This window comes from Rutilus rutilus, assembly GCF_951802725.1.
Source record: "Rutilus rutilus genome assembly, chromosome: 21".
NCBI classification, from domain to species: Eukaryota; Metazoa; Chordata; class Actinopteri; order Cypriniformes; family Leuciscidae; genus Rutilus; species Rutilus rutilus.
In genome coordinates this window covers 20,913,289-20,930,719 of record NC_140226.1, presented here as the reverse complement: position 1 = coordinate 20,930,719, position 17,431 = coordinate 20,913,289, and the positions used below count along the sequence as shown (strand labels likewise).

The following is a 17,431-nucleotide window of genomic DNA, read 5'->3' as shown; positions in this document are numbered from 1 at the left end:
CATAACCTTTTTTTATTTTTTTCATAATCTTTAAATTAAAAATGTATCATTTTAAATAGTACATAATTTTACTTTTATTATTTATTTGAATCATTTTATTAATTATACAAGGCATATTTGCTATTTGAAAACAATAAATGGAATAGAGTAGCATAAAAAATTGTCTTTTCAGCATAGAATCAGACACTATTTTAAGCACTGCCCACATCCTGTTCTATCCAAATACAGATACAGACAATTTAGTCATTAAATCAAATACAGAATTATATACAGATAATGGCTTCGCTGCACAAACCTATTAAGCAGACAGGTGCTGTGACAGGTGTGTATCATCAGCGTCTCAAGTCTGCGCTGAACTGGAGTCTGTGTTGAAACACATTCAAATCCTTCATCTTTCAAATTAACTGTCAAGAGATGAAGGTATAAAAAAAAGAGATTTGGTGGCAATTAAAATATATTAATACTGAAATGATAGACAAAAAAAGGTGATTTAGAACACAGGGCTTGAGACTCTGATGATATTCATCATGACATCGCAGATCAGACGGCCATGTGAGAGAGCAGATGGCATCTGTGAGAGGTGTCATGCACAGACGTGACACTGCCAAAGATCTGTAGAGTCATGTTGATTGGCAGGTTTTAGCTCCATCAAGCTCCCAAAACTTCTCTCATTTTCCTTTTTCTACATTCCATCAGTCAGTTCAGTATGTTGACTGACTGGTGGTAGCTGTGACCAACATAAGCTGTACATATAATTGGCCTCATGTTCTCTTTTAAAGCTTTATGATGTTTTGTGATGCCAATGTATTAGATTTCTTTTAATAACACTTTCAAATAAGTAAGCTAGACCAACGTGCTTGTGTGGGCGCTATACACCGATTACATTACTTGCCCACCACCCCACCGTCGCTTTGCATTTTTATAGAAATAAGACAGTTCAGTTGGACAAAGGACGCTACAGTTATAAAGTGAGGCGCGTCTGCTCCATAGACCAAGAGAAGCAGCGCAGAGCTGCAGGAGTCACGTTAGTTAGTTAGTTAGTATACTTTATTGTTCTTTTTCAGGAAATTTGTCTTGGACTAAAAGCTGCAGTAGTACACAACATACATACACACACAACCAAAGAGAACACAACATACATACACACACACAACCAAAGAGAACACAACATACATGAAACGTGACGAGAGTGACAAATGTTTTGCCAAAACATACAGGATGATCTCGTCGAGACCTCCTGAGATAATCACTGAAAGTGGGATCTACAGGAATATGCCGAGAAGGATCGTCAAATACTTCTGAAGATAACCCAGCCGATAGATCGGTTTACAAACACAGATTTAATGCAGATAAAAAAAAAAAAACAATGGACCCTTTTGACTTTAAATATATACATAATCCTTCAATATCCTGATTCAAGCATTAAAATGTGTCTCCACTGACTGAGATTGAGGAGATAACCTGATCAGAAATTGATATTATTTTAACCTTTGTCACCCCCTTGGACTTTTCCCGGTGCCACCGTCACCTTCAATCTCTGTAAAGCTGCTTTGTAGCAAGTGCCATTACTTCAAGTATTGCACAAATGATTCAGAATTGAATTAAATGCATATTTAGCTGAGGACTGTGACTATAGAGGTTGTTTTACTCATTCACGCAGCAGAGTTTGAGTGCAGAGAGTACAGCCTCTCACAGCCGTGGTGAATGAGAATGACGTAACCCGCTGTAAGGTTTCTGAAAGCTGCACGGCTTGATTGGCATGAGAGATTTGGGATTATCTAAGAATATTTCTTCTTTTTTTTTCAACTCTGAATTCCATTAATGTCACTCCTCTCACTTCCTGAGTAGCTAAAACACTCTGTCTCGCTCTGTCTGGGGTCAAGTAAACAAGCCGACAAGAGTGGAAAGAAGATCAATAGGTTAGATTCTGAACCAAATCTCCCTGATGAGTTTGACCTAGGAGTCAAGATTACATCTATTCAGCCTTATATTACTCACACACTCATGGCACGGGAGTTCAAGAGGTCAAGCAACCAAATGCACAGAATTATATCGTATCATAACAAATACAATTTTGACCTTTTGAGGTACTTAAACTTTATGTACTATGAAAATACACCGTAAATTTCAGACCTCAACCTTAATTCCCAGTCTAAAAAGAGCTTTAATTGAAACCAAACATTTAGCTTAATCAGAAATCCTTGGATCCTTTGGAAACCCGAATACGTCAGCACAAGTTAATGTGTGTGCAGATCCGTAAAAAACTAGACCCGTTTCTCCCTTCACATATGAAGGTGTTACTTGAAGTCATAGCAGCAAAAACAGACTAATTCTAAGAGTCCATGAAAAGGTGAAACTATAGAAAAAAATTATATAGTATATCAAAATAATTTGTAGTAAAAAAAAGAGAAAAAGTCCTGAAATGTATCCAACACCTCAGGGGGATCATAATAATAATCCTGACTTGAAAATGATAGAATCTGTTAGAATATGACCATATGGACTGGAGTTTAAACACTGGTATTGCATCTGCAGGACATATAAATATGTGTCAGGTAAAAGAGAGGGGGAGAGAGGGAGAGAATTTGCTTTGGTAATGCAAATGTAATTGTTTGTCATGCCACTTAAGCACACTAAATAGAAAGTGAAAATCTAATTGAATTAAGAGAAGATTATTATAAGATCATTATGACAAGAAAGTTTGTGTTCATATTTGAATCAATCACAGCCAATAACACTGTTCATCATGCAAGACATAGGACTGGCATGTAGTATTTCTCCTCCTTTTGCCAAGCTGAGCCCAGAAGTTCAACGAGCTTAGGGCTAATGCAGGATATAGCAATTACTGTAGGAGGTCTAGTTGAAATCCAAGCTGCTGGTGACATTTGGAGAGGAACTCTCACATTGTTCAGAGCTGAAATATCTCCAATGATTCTGCAAAGCAGAAAAGCGGCAAAAGGAACAAACGCATGGCATCTGTGTTTGAACAAAACTCCAGTTAGTACAGTATATTCTGAGGATGTCCATTGATTTTTTGAAATGCATACTGCACTTTCCACAGGCAGACTTGAAACAAAGTACAGTCAGAACATACACTACAGTTCAAAAGTTTGGGGTTGGTAAGATTTTTTAAATGTTTTTTCCCCCCATCAATAATATTATATTATTATAATTTAAAATGGCTGCATTCTAATTGAGTATTTATTCAAATGTAATTTATTCCTGTGATGGCAAAGCTGATTTTCAGCATCATTACTCCAGTCTTCAGTGTCACATGATCCTTCAGAAATCATTCTAATATGATCAAGAAACACTTATTATTATTATTGATGTTGAAAACAGATGTGCTGCTTAATATTTTTGTGGAAACCATGATATTTTTGTCAGGATTCTTTAAAGAATATAAAGTTTTTAAAAAAAACAGCATTTATTTGAAATTAAAATCTTTTGTGAAATCAGAAATACTGTCACTTTTGATCATTTTACTGACTAACGGCAATGAATCGCAAAAATGAATGAACGTGAAAAACTAAGTGCTTATTAATTGAGATGTATCACTCAGCTTTGAATGTAGGCAACATGTTGCTACTGATAATGTCCATTAGAGACAGATTTTCCACTGAACTTGTACTTGTACTTGTAATGAGTTGAGTATTTCAACCTGAGTATTTGACCAGTAGCTTTGTAGGAAAGAGTGTCTCTCTGTCCCATCAAATCCCTTTGCGGTCTGAAAAATTCTGAGCAGATTTGCCAATTTAGGCTCTTCCCTGTCCACAAACAGATTTGAAATGCACCAACACACATGCAAAAGAAAACCCAGAGTGTATTACCTCATAACCACAGCGCGAGGCAAAATGATGAAATATGATGTATTCAATTTAAAAATCACCCAGACAGCCCATTATTCAATGCCTGCTGACAAAATAATCAGAGCATCTCTCAAAACTACTGCACTGCTATAACAGACAAAAAGCACAGCTAAATCCATTTCAAATCCAAAAGTCCTGTAGTTTTTCTCTCTTTAGAGCTGAAAAGAACACTGCATTGTGGCAGTTCTCGAACTCAGCACCATTATGCCATTACCCGTGTTGGCAACAAGATTTTAGATAGACAATATATACCAAAAAAAATATTACAATAGCAGAGTTTCCATCTACATATTTAATGGCAATTTTAGGATCTTACATTTAAAAAAAAAGCTGGATGTAAACGAGGATACAATTTAAAACCCTCTCACTTGAGGTGGATTTATATTCAGTAAGAGGAGTGTAAAGTATGATAGAAACCAAATCTACCAAATAAATCTTTAGACGCGCTTCAAAAAAACTCATGTGACTTTGCCTCAACAAGTTTGTCTGCGTGCTCTAAACCTAATGTCATTTATTACATTCGATAAATGAGCAACAGTGGCTTCAATTTAATTTTACTTTTCCATTTTGCACCACTTTCCACAGAAATTACTATATATTTCTTTTGAACCCATAGGATGGAACCTCTGATTTAAAGTGCTGTCACATTTCAGAAAAATGTTGTGGGCAAAAAAAGGTCCATTATCTATTGTCAAAAGTGGAGCAATGTATGAAGCACAGCTCACACAGAAATCAAACCAAGCATCTTTCTTTTGCTCAATGTGGTGTATGTTCATGACCAACTGAACCCAATGCGAAATCTGCACGGGGAAATATTTTATATCTCATGGATTGCTATTGAAATGGCTGGATTTCACCCTCAAAAATGTGACAGCACATTTATTCAAATTTTTTTTTTTTTTTTTTTTTTATATACAGAAATTGATTTTGCAAATTGGATGAAAACATCGCAGCTATAATTGCTTTTGTTTACTGGTTAACAGCCCTGATCACACTCTCACATCCACATCTGGATTCTCGCATCGCCCGTTTGCACGCTCTTCCATCACTTGCATCACTGCAAGGCCATTTCAAGGACAATTTCCTTCATCCTGTAGAATGCAGCAGCTCAAACTCTCTGACCATTAACTCTCCCAACTGTTTCAAAAGAATGTCTTATAAATCACATGACTCGAACCGCAAGCTTACCCAGACCACACCACTAGAGAGACAACTATAATCCTTTTAGCCTAATAACCATGCAATGCAAATCTGCTTAATGAAAGCATATCAGGAAACTGTACTTATTAAAGACAGAGTGAGTGAGAGAGAGAGAGAGAAAGATAGATAGATAGATAGATAGGGGAGGGGGACTGAGGCAGCTCTTTTCTCCAGGCAGCTAATTATCTGATGGTTGTTTTTTATTCATTGTAAGCGAGAGCAGTTCACGGCCAGTAACCTGGTCACTCGACAATGATAGGAGAGGCTCTAGGGCCCTGAGTGGATCTCACCAACCGTTCTGTCTCCAGAACTCGCTCTTATTAAACAAGGTTCTATCTATATTCGTCCTTTAATCAAGCATGCTGTTTACACAGAGATCATGGTGCCGAACGCCACAAGAGGCATGAGCTTTGTCCTCGCGTGCACGTGGCCTCTGTGAAAAGCAGGTGATTAATACTCACTCCTTAGTGTGTACTCATGATGACCTCATTATATTATTCCCAGGGCACTCATAAACATCTAACACAGAGCACTCAGATGGAAATATTCATAAGCGACGTAAACTGAGACAATATCAGTAATGATTGTGTATATTGTTTTCATTTATTGTAAGAGTTGCACTGCTGTTAGCTGTAACTATGTGGTCTCTTAGTCTGGTGACCACTAGAGGTACACAAGGGGATGCTTAAACATGTGGTCAGTGAAAAAAAAAAAAAAAAGGCTGTATATGTGTTATTTAGGCCTGTCAAAGTTAACTTCAAGATATTTGTTAAACAAATTAAACAAAATGTTAAATTACCATTCTTTCTGTCATGCGATTAATCATGGTATTATTGTACTGGCAGGTACATAAAAGTAGAATAAGTAAATAATATTATAATAATTTGATTCAGTACATAAAAAAGTCAATTATGGTATAATGAGACTCTGTAAATATAATTAATATCTGTAAAATATTTTATTAAAATGTAATCTGAATATTATCAGGAAAATATTTACTTAAATTAATTTGGAAAATATATTTACAATTTTTTTTTATTTTTATTATTATTTTGAAAATCATTCAATAAAATCTTTTTACATTTTCTCTAATTTTCTGGAGACCATTGAGGCCCCCTAGGGGTTTGTGGGTCACAGTTTGAAAACCTTCAGACAAAGCACTTTATCTAAAATGTCCCAGTAGCACAAAAAAAAAATACTGTAAGTTGCTGTGGTTAAAAAATATGCCGACTAAATCAGAGTAGACCATTGAAGGTGGGTTGTTAACATAAGCATTAAACAGAAGACTTCGGTGGCACTTGTAGAATCAAAAGGTCACTACGCCGAGATCAGGATACACTTCATGCCTTAGCAAAGCATTGCTCTCACTTAAGGAGTCTTCAGACTATTACAACAAGCAGCTCTGATTATTGAGACCCATATATAACCTTTTCATTGTTGTCATTTAGTTCATTTACATGCACCCTCATTATTTAGATTATAATGTTTTTTTGGCAATATTGCGATTAAACTTTACCTTACGTAAGCGCAATACTTCGATCAAACTAATGCGATTAAGCTCATAATCGTAGTAACCATATTTGCATTAAACTATGTGGTGTATGCCGATTTTAATCGCAATAAACAGGCATGTATACACTTCAAACTCATTATTATCGTTCAGACCATAGTGTGCATGTGCTCGGTTCTACACTGATTCCGTGTGTTGTTCACACAACTTCATGGATGAACTGTGACAATATTCTCAAGTTTTCTCTTCTCCAAATCACTAAACTCTGTCAACACAACTCGCTGCGCAGTCTCTGCTCAGTATCTTCATCCAGACGGTGCAAAAAACGAGACGGCAGCGTAGGCAAACCCGGCATTGCAATGTTCATCATGACGCCGAGTAATATCCAGTACGTCTATAAAAAATTATTTTGAATTTGAATAATCAGAATAATGAAAATTGCATACAAACTGGAGTGAAGAGTTCTGCTCGTGTTATGTAAACATCTTACAGCGATTAAGACATCACTTTGATTATTAGAAATAATTGCATTTTTGGTGCACATACAAACATTGAGTAAATACTGTTTCCCATCTGAGGCAACAGATATTTGAGATCTGATATGAATGAGATGTCCAGTAATTTGAGGCTTAAACTACATTAAAAATGAAACTGAGTTCCTGACAGTAGCCATTTTGTATCTCATTAATATGAGACACTGGCCGTAGCTGCACTGGGGACCCGGAGTAGACAAGCAGCCATTTTGAAAGGGCACGTCAGAATGTGAATTGCCAACTAAGACCACCTCCTGACTCAGCTTTAGATAAGACACAGTGAAAGCGCAAGAGCGTGAGAGAGACAACTTGAACCCATGGACCGTGTTCTTGTACAGCCGACTAGGAAACTTATCTCTAATAGTTCAGTTACCAAAGAATCTTAGGTGTCATTTGAATTTATCTGTGTGAATACGTAAGAAATAATGTGTGTGTGAGGACAGGTTTTCATCAAAGCCCATTTCCGTCTCGAATTCTCGAAATTGTGACTTTTCTGTATATCTGACAATAATTACATTTTTGTCTCTTTATTCCTCACAATTGCACATTTACAGTTCATTAAGAAATTATGACTTTACTGTATATCTAGCAATTGTGACTATTGTTTTGAAATTGCAATTTTATTCCCCACAATTGCAAATTAATCATTCGAAACTGCAACTTAACTACATATCTAACAATTGTGACTTTTTTTTTATTCCGAATTGTTTTCTCACAAATTCCACTTTATATCTGACAAGTGCAACTTCATAGCTCACATATCTTATAATTGTGCCAATATGCTTGGTGAATGCTGCATTTTACTAGAATGAGGCAATGTGACAAAATTTGACCTGTGACGTTTAGCCAACATGTATCAATTGTTACTTACCCTCACACTCAGTAGCGGCTCCTGACCGTAAATTTAGGTAGGGCAGATTCTGGGTCTTAGCGCTAGTTTATGATAAACATTTTGTAAGCTTTATATTGTATTCCCTGAACACACGCCTAATGCAGTCTAATAGGCACATAGCTGAATCGGACTGATGTCGTTTGGTCTGGAGCAAGGTTTACGTAAGGAAAGCACCACAAACAAGAAGAAAGAGGAGGAGACAGAGCAAAGAATTAAGGAGAAATCTGTGATCTTTACAAGGGAGTGTCAAACCTTTTGAGCAAAGAAAGATCTGACAGCATCCAGAATGACCATTTCTCTTTCCTGAGGCCTAGAAGCCAAATAGTTCAGATCAGGGCTTTAGAAAGGCTTAAGAGGAGAGAAAAAGCAGAAGGGGTGAGAAATTGAAAGGGACAGGATAAATAGAAGAAGAAATAAAAAGAGCCGTTCAGAGGACTCCAATGTGACGTTAAAAGTTGTTTTCACGCAGGACGTGACCTTTTTCAAGCGATTTCCCCTTCAGGTGACTCTATTTCTCCATGTCAGCACTTTTTCCCCAAAAAGCACAGCAGGACATAAGGACACTTTTGCCTCTTGAATTTTAGCTTGACTCGTCACAACAGGAATCTGCTATCTTGCATTATTGTCTCTCTCACACACACAAAAAAAAAACTGCACTGGTTCATTGTTATGCAGTAGCACAGTCTCTCTCACACACACCGGGGGAAAAAAAAACCTTCATCCTCTACTACACACACACACCTCTGTACCCACACACACACTGACCTACTGTGTGAGATGTCTGTGTGGGTGAATGATTCAGTCACACAGCTGTAATGAGTAATTAGACGTAATGCCCATAGCGGCACAAATGCAAGTGAGATAAACACACAGCTGAGTCCTCGCAATACACACTCTCACCTGAGCCTCAAGCTCATGCTGTGTGTCATCTCTCAATATACAGGATCTTAAGTCATTTTATTGACTGGTGGGTAAAAGCCTGGAACTATGCTTTGCCAAAAGCCTATGTGTGTTGCTGATATAGAAGATTATGTGGCCGTATGTGACTGTGGGTGTGCACTTGAGTATTTCTGACAGGTGAGTTTCTTCTCAGTAGGGTGAATGTGAGCTAAAGAGCAAAGGGAAAGGTCATCACCACTCAACTGTCACTCAAAACCAGGGAGGCTAATCGATCCCAGAGCCCCTGGAAACAAGACAGAAGAGCAATACTCAGTGTCCTCAGGATGGCCAATCATTCCCATTGTCATCTCTAAACACTCTGGAGCCGGATTCAACAAACATTCTCAAGAACAGAATTCTGCTATTTTCTTCTTATTTTCTGACTTAAAAGTGACCCTTACTATGCTTTTTCGGATATTGCTTTTCATGCATGTTACAGATGTCTGTAAATGTAAAATGTCTGCAAAATTTCAAAGATCAATGTGCACAAGAAATTGAGTTATTTTCTCCCAAAAGAAAGAACCAAACTTCCTGAAACAAGCTGTCAGTAATTCCAGTCTTAATTCCTGCATGAACCTACGTAGGTTTGTAACACATTTGCATAATGCCAGCCAATGGGGCCTAGAAGAGTTTGGTTGGTGTTGTCGACATGTCGAGAAGACCCTGTTTTCTGCACTGCGAGAGCTAATCCACTTTGCATTCACTTCCACTGGATGAGGACTCAAGCTCAAATAGATACGGTAAAATGCTCAGGAAGCCTCTGGAGCAGAAATTCAGATAGTGGGCGTTTCGTTTCCAACCTGTGGCGTAAGCAGTAGACTAATCACAACAGACTGGGCCATCTGACCAATGAGAGGAGATCAGGCTCTCGGAAAGTGGTTTAGAGAGCAAATCCATGATCGAACTGTTTCAGACAGTTTCAAAGTAGGTGAGGCTGCAATGTATATCATAAGAAAATGCAAGTGTTTTTTGACCTTGGATGCATGTAAACCTATTGTAGGAGAAAGTAGCGAACCTTGACTCTTGTACCTTGGCCCTCTCACCCCTTCCCTCGTCTGGAAAAAGTAAATTCAGCCTAGCTTACTGTGTCCTCTTCTGTAGTGCTGCATACATTACCTTTGACAAGTAATGCAACAAGCAAACAGCACAGTGAGTGTGAGAGTTTTCACCAAAATAAAACAAAGTTTAATAAAATGCAAACCCTCATTACAAATAATTGCATAATCTCACAATTGTTAAGTGCATTTCATTGCATTCAGAATATGATGACACCTGGCTGGGTTGCAAAATGTATGACACACAAAACCAATAAAATATTATGTAAGCTGATACAACATGACAGCGATCAGAACAGACACTTCCGCATCATAGACAGTGAACAGCGATCGTGGCATTTTGGAACCCACCACAACAAACAAGCAATGTTGAACATAAATAATATCATAAGACTGGCACAGCAGCCGATTACATGTACTGTATGTAACAGACGGTAATCAACTTATGGTTTATTTTGGAAAAAAATGTAACTATTATGCAGATTTACAACAAAAGGTTGTTGAGTTAATAAATTTACAGACTGACCAGTAATTCCACAAAATCACTGTTTTCTCAAATAAAGCATAACATATATAAAACAGTGGCAGTGGCGGCCAGAATAAAATCAGTTGGAATATGACCGATTCGATTTTAAATAACTTACCCAAACAGCAAACAATTCAAGCAGTAAAGCTTTAGCTTCTTAGCCTGGTAATACCAAACGCTGCTACTTCGCTTTGCTTCGTAGACAGAGTCTGGCATGGCATAATTGAAAAGCGTTTTCTTTCTCGCGGGGAGGCGCTTGTCTGAAGTTTAAAATCATTGGTTCCCGTAAGCCAATCACATAACGTTTGGTTATGGCGTGTGTTATGCGCATGCTCAGCCGCATCTGACTTCCACTGTAAACACATGTATGATGCGAAAACAAAACCATCGAGCGAAATACCGGAGAGAACATGGCTGTGAACGACTTTTGCAGATTATGTGAAGTAAATCTACGCATCCACGGTACAATCAGTGTCTACGTCACGGCTCTCAGCCCGCCCTCTGTTCGTTGATTGGCCGGCTGTTTTCAGGCCGGAGGAAAACGAAAAGCTATTACGCTGTCTCAGACTGAGTACAGAAGCGAAATGAAATTGAGCGGAAGTAAGAAGTCTGATGTAGTCAGGCTATTAGCTTCTTGGCTAATGCTGTCATCCAGGGGTCTCGCTTGTTATTGCTGGGGTTGAAACAAGTGTCCCGCACATGTCCTGAGATCTGAAGCCAAAACATTTTGGTCGCCCCCTGGTGGCTGGCTACAGTATAGGTCTTAAACCCCGCCCTCTCAATGTAATCAAATGGGACACTAGCCAAACTAAAGAATCCAATTACACTTCAAATCCCTTTTTTCCAAAGATGGCTCCTGTCATTTTAGGTACTTATCGTGCAGACATATTTTTCCAATTAGTTTGGTTAGTTAGTTATTTGATGCTATAAAAACAGGGTATAACGTCATGTTTGACATCTATGCTTGCGACTGAGTCTAAGGGTGCGGGAGTGTGGGCGGGACCAACTCATGCCGTTCCAACTCGGGCTTACTACTGTGCAGAGTCGGGCTCCGAACGACGTAATCGGCAAGGACCGTTACTGGATATTTTGGCTTCGTTTTTCTACAGTGAAGAGAAAGCAGAGAGGCGCAGTCCATCTTTTTTACAGTCTATGGGTTGAAATGATTTCATTTGGCTTTCTACACCAAATTAAGCTCTGGTGTATGTCTTCCTTCAAAATGTGCATTTAAAGTTAATCTTGAAAACAGCACGGATAATAAATTAGCAACAATGTCCTTCTCACTAATGTTATGCATTTTATCAGAGTCCCACCCATTTAGAGGGACAATTCGACTGGTCAATTTTCCTGTCATTTGCGATTGTCTCTCATTGACTAGCTATTGCTTGGCCTTCTGTATTTTCATAGCTGGACCACCAATCACTGAGCTAAAAACGTTAGGCAAAACGGTCATCTTTCATTTAACCCTTCACATTCCAACACAAGCTGAAAAGGCAGATTTGATAGGTTTATTTCCTCAAGAAGATTTAGATGTTTAGATGTCAAATAATGAATTCCTAAAATAACATTAGAACTGATGACTTTTTATTAAAAGTTTTTACTTTTTAAAATGTTCAATATAATTTTTACAATAATGTAAGGCGCTCTTTGAGGGAGATGACGGTTCCCCTCTGGTAGGAGACCTCCAAAACAAAACTAGGAAGCTTAATAATAGGGGCACTTTAAAAATATTTTATGTTCCCAAAAACATTTCTTAAGAATGTTCTTATCGTTCTTTTTAACATAGTTCTAAAGACAAAACTAATACAAATACAAATTTGAATTCCTGAAAAGAATGTTCTTAAAATCACTGTAAATAATTAAAAGTTATTTAAAGGTATTAAAGTTTAAAGAATTGCTTGGGTTGTTTCAAATATGAAGCATTACAACATAACAGCTACTTATAATAAATGTCTTCAAGTACTCTTAAGTGACAAGGCAAACAATGATCATCATTATTATGCGTGACATAACTTACTCAATAGCGACCTTGTTTTAAATTGTATAATTACGACATCATTTACTCAGAAACTCTAGTAGACACGTTTGGAGATACCGGACACATTCACTCTAGAGAGAGAAAGGGAGCGCAACTGAAAGCAACAGACCACTCCAATTTGAGGCTCTTTAAAAAGAAGTATTTAAAATACATGCCGCATTTTTAAAAAATGCAACGTCAACGTCAGAACTCCCACCAAGCCAATTGCGCCAAAAGTAGTGTGCGTAATTATAATGATTACTACGATAATCTCAAGGAAGTGCAAAAAATGGCCTTTGAGGTGTTAGGCCAACGTCAGAACGTTGAACTCCCACCAAGCCAATTGCGCCAAAAGTAGTGTGCGTAATTATAATGATTACTACGATAATCTCAAGGAAGTGCAAAAAATGGCCTTTGAGGTGTTTTTTCATTGAGTTTCACTGAGTTTGACAGCAATTCTGCCACACAATCAATACAAGCAATCTATTTCATTCGAAATTTCTCAACTTCTTCAGAAGATTTTCATGAAGCCAGACCGTGGACCCTTTCTGTAATATGAGAGAAATTTGTTGTGATAATATCTGTTTTTACAATTAATCTCAGGTAGCCACGATCAAACTGAAGATTTGCTTATATGAGGAAGGGAATGAAAATTTCTGAACTGGACAGATGAAGACAGCTGGCCTTCATGCTTGATAACATAAATCAAGTCCTGCTACATTCATACATCACTGTCTGTGAGTGGCACTGCTGATCCAGCTTGCTTGTGTGACACAAACACCCTCAGCATGTTACCTCATATGTTCTCAGCACATTTCCACATGGGTACACTTCTACTGGATTCTGATTCAAAGAGGTGCTAATTTAGTTTGTTTGAAAGGCAAAGAAAAAGATTTTAATCGAATTACAGACAGAGAGGAGGAAATCGACACTTGAAAGCCCTGGAGATGCATAAAAATAAATGGAAATCCCACACTTGCTGCTATTCTACTTGTTGACGTCAGAACCTCATGAGAAGGTCTGACGATATCGGGAAACTGCTCAAGCAAGCGGATCGGACAGAAAGATAAAGTAGAACGGTGTGGTTAATCAATTGCTGAGAGATCCCAGTCACTCACTCACCTTCCTGTACTGCCTGGAAGGGGTTGTTGGGCTCGATAAGTTTGATAGAATGGGTAATCCTCTCGCTCTGTAGGATGTCGTCATTCAAACTCAGGTCTGAAATGGCAAGCTGAAAAACCTCGTCGTCCCGTACGGCGTTTTGTTCAAAAATAGCTCCTGTTGAATGAAACAGAATGTACAGTATGTAGCTATTAATATATCATTCACATTGGAAACCATTTCACAGTTATTACAAACTTGCCTATCAATCTCAAGGGTAAAGATGGCACAGGGGATGGTAAAGGGGGCACAGATTCATAATGTGCATTAAAATGTTGAAACTATTTTATACCCTTTCAGGTTATAGAGAATGCACCATATAACCATCAGACACAATTTACAGCAACTTCCTCACCTGTCATTAGCCAACAGCACTTTAGGAGTGAGTTCAGCACCATGGAGAGCGCAATCACTGGAAACGCTGTAAATATTCTATACGCATCCTTAATTTGTCAAGGGCGTTTTACAGTCTGTGGAAACACAGTGGGTTGTAGGCCTACGGGAAGATATTTTATGTCAAGGGGATCTTATACATGATAAGGTGCATCCGTGGCAAATTTGAGCTGTTTTTATATGTTGTTAGAGATTACAGAGTCCTTGAAAAATCATTCAAATTCAGAAAGTGGATAGGCCATGCAAAAATCCTAGACAGATGAATGAAATGGAAAAATAAAGAAAAGGATTGTACTCTTACTGCACAGCTACTTACAAAATAAATAAAACCCTGGATATGAAGTATTGATTTGAGAAAATTATTTTATTATCCTACTGGTAGATTAGCTTAAAGCTTCCATATATGAAAACAATTATCCTAGCAATAAGACGAACACTGATGCAATATTACAATATTAATTTAGATACCATTAATTTGCAATCTAAATGTTTTGAATTGCATGATTCTACCAACGTTCAGAGACTGGAAATAATACAATATACATGGTTTGAGCACTAGTTTGTTGCCATGGCCAATGAAAATTGCCATTACTGTTTAGAGGTCATTATACAAAATTGCTCTGTTCAATGCCACGATTGACCTATCAGATTCAAGAATTTCAGAGGGCCATGTACTAAGCAGGGGATTTTTGCAGCAGCAGCAGCTTACAGATTAATACTAAACATAATATTGCACAGAGCAATTTAAACGTTGACTGAGTAACCCATTCTGTTTCACTAACAAGACCATGACACTTGGAAATACAGCCCAGTATTAAATTAAAGTGTGTCTGGATGCAATCAATAAGGCTGATTTGTGCAGGACTATAAACAGTGACCCATCAGTGATATGACACATTGAGATCAAGGCGACAGTGATAAAATGCACAGAGCAGCCGGCCTGAAGTGCCAAAGGTGTAGGAGAAGCAAATAGGGCTTTATTCAAGCCATGCACTGAGGCAACAATAGCACGCTCATTTTAATCACTTAGCCAACACATGCAGGTAAAAGACAAATAAGATGTTTAAGGAGAAACCTTTTCAAAACCTAGTTAAAAACACATGCGTTAAGCTTTTATACTGCATGCAAGCTTTGCATTTGTATATATACATACATATAATACTTTCCTTTAAATACAAGTTCATTCAACTTAATTATTTTATTTTTTACAAATTAAGGTATTTTTGAACAAATATCCTAAAATTTTGAATCATGAATAGCAAGACGCTTTCTTTAAGTCACTCTATTTGACATGAACAAAATGTCTTGCAAATAGATCAAAATACACAATCGTGAGGGTCTAAAAGTGAACTCTATTTTAGTTTTCTTGTCACATGACAACAAAATGGCTTAATGGCTTTAATACGAAATATATTTACTTCTTAATTTTAAGGATAAAGGATTAGGTCAATTTGTGCCAACATTTTCTTTTATTTCTTTCAAATTGAATGCCTTTTTGAATAAGGGTTACCTCATTTGTCTATACAGTAGCCTAGACAATTAGAAAATAATTGTCCATCACCTAAAACCACCTATAGCCAGGATAAAGTTATAATCTATACAAAGGATAAACAGTTATTAAAATAGTGTAGACCAAACCTGAGAAGAATTATAAACAGGTAACAGGTAGTAACTAAAAAGGGGTCAGTTGAAAAACTCAGTTTTTCTTATAACAGTGTCTATGGGACTTAAAATCCACCCTTCTTTAAACTAAGCATCAAATCCAATTTTGAGTGATCTTTGCGGTGAGGAGAAGAGCCAAGCACACCGGATGATGGAGAACATCCACTGCATACAAAAGAGAGCTTCCCTACCAACAGAAGAGCACCAGAAGCACCAGATAAATCATCAGAATACGGCAAGAACCAGTTTTATTTATCCTAATGCTAACCAGTTTTATTTACCCACATTTCTCAAAGTAACATATTTACAGGTGTTTTGAGCCAATCTATTCAAGTCAGCAAGCAAACCAATTCCGTTCCCAGTGCAAGTTACCGGAGAGGACCGAATGCAGCATCTAGGCTGCTAAAGCTTACTAATACAAACGATTGATAAAACAAAAGCGTCTGAGAAAAAGATTATTCGATCTATAATAATTAGACAATAACACAAGTTGAAGTTCAGTTAAGAAACGCCGAGCAAACATGCACGAGAAGAGACTTGTCGCGCGCTCATACCTCACTGAACGGAATTAACATTTCCGTCACGTTCAGCAGAAAGTTCAGGCTTAAGGGTGGGGAGGGGTGGACTGGAGTCAAAACTGAAAAAAGACTGAGAATAGACGTCTCGATTTGATTTCGTCTCGTGTAGCTAAAATCACTACGCGTTCGCCACCACCTGAAATGCACTTTGTGGACCTGTTTGCCAATGTTTCTTGGCAAGTTAAAGCCATTTCTCAAATGACAAACTGTTCAGGGGAGTGGATGTGTCTTCTGTCAAGTCAAATTTGCACGCTTTAGACTTTAAAAAGCGATGTACTGAAGAAAGTCTTCTGTGAATCGGCGCATCTGTCCACCATACTTACCGATGTGAATAATGGAGTCCGCGCGAGCTGAGCGGCACTGCAGGATCCATAAGGAGAGGCTGATCACGAGCAACTCCATCTCCAGTTCTCGCCTCGGTGTATCATCCACGCGTCCACGTCTTTTCAAAAATCCAGTTCCAGAGAAAAAAGAGCGTGCGCGAGAACGACCACTGTGGAGGAGATCAAGGATGCGTCACTTCTATCTTTCTCCGAGATCTATTAAAATTGAGAGTGAGAAAGGATATTTCGCGGAGGGAAAAAAAAAGCTCTCAAGGGTAGGAAAGCAGAAGAGGAGGGGTAGGAGAGCAAGGGAAACGACGGGGGTACCACGGTCAGAGGCAAAGCAACGGGTCCGCGCGCTCCAGCTCTCACTGTGGTTTGGATACTGCTAACTGCAACGCAGAGAGTCCCCCCTCTCTCCCCCTCTCACTCTCTCTCTCTCTCTCTGAAAGCTCGCAGATCTTTGCGTTTCGCTCCACCACGTGACCTAAGAATCGAAAGATCGGGACGGTACGGTAAAAACCAAGGAGAAATGAAATCTGCGCGCGCCAGAGAGAGTCGGCACAAGCGGAGTGGCGGCGGGAGGTCTAGCGCAGCTCTCAGCGCGTGAAGTTCAACCGACCACCAGGAAGAAGAATTTCCTCAAATATTTCATTCTAAACTATTTTTTCCTATTGAGAGACAGACACAAACCCTCACTAATTTTGAATTAGGGGCTGCTGAAGGGAAAGAAAAGTTGTACGGACGCTTAAAATCCTCCAGAAGTTCACCGC

At 38.3% G+C, this 17,431-nt stretch overlaps 1 protein-coding gene across 3 annotated transcripts in view; it reads right to left on the bottom strand.

Annotated features, from left to right (window-relative positions):
- The window catches only part of grid1a (glutamate receptor, ionotropic, delta 1a), a 293,828-nt gene extending 276,789 nt beyond the window's left edge, over positions 1-17,039 (bottom strand). For 2 of the 3 annotated variants that reach the window (XM_084393495.1, XM_084393493.1), the window contains exons 1-2: positions 16,659-16,860; positions 13,664-13,819 (exon numbers count right to left, since the gene is read on the bottom strand). In XM_084393495.1, coding sequence (XP_084249621.1) covers positions 13,664-13,819; positions 16,659-16,737 — 235 coding nt within the window. In that variant the 5' untranslated portion in view covers positions 16,738-16,860. Of the gene's footprint in view, positions 1-13,663; positions 13,820-16,658 lie in introns of all 3 variants that reach the window. The other variant, XM_084393494.1, reaches the window with a different exon arrangement.
- Positions 17,040-17,431: the final 392 nt, after the last annotated feature.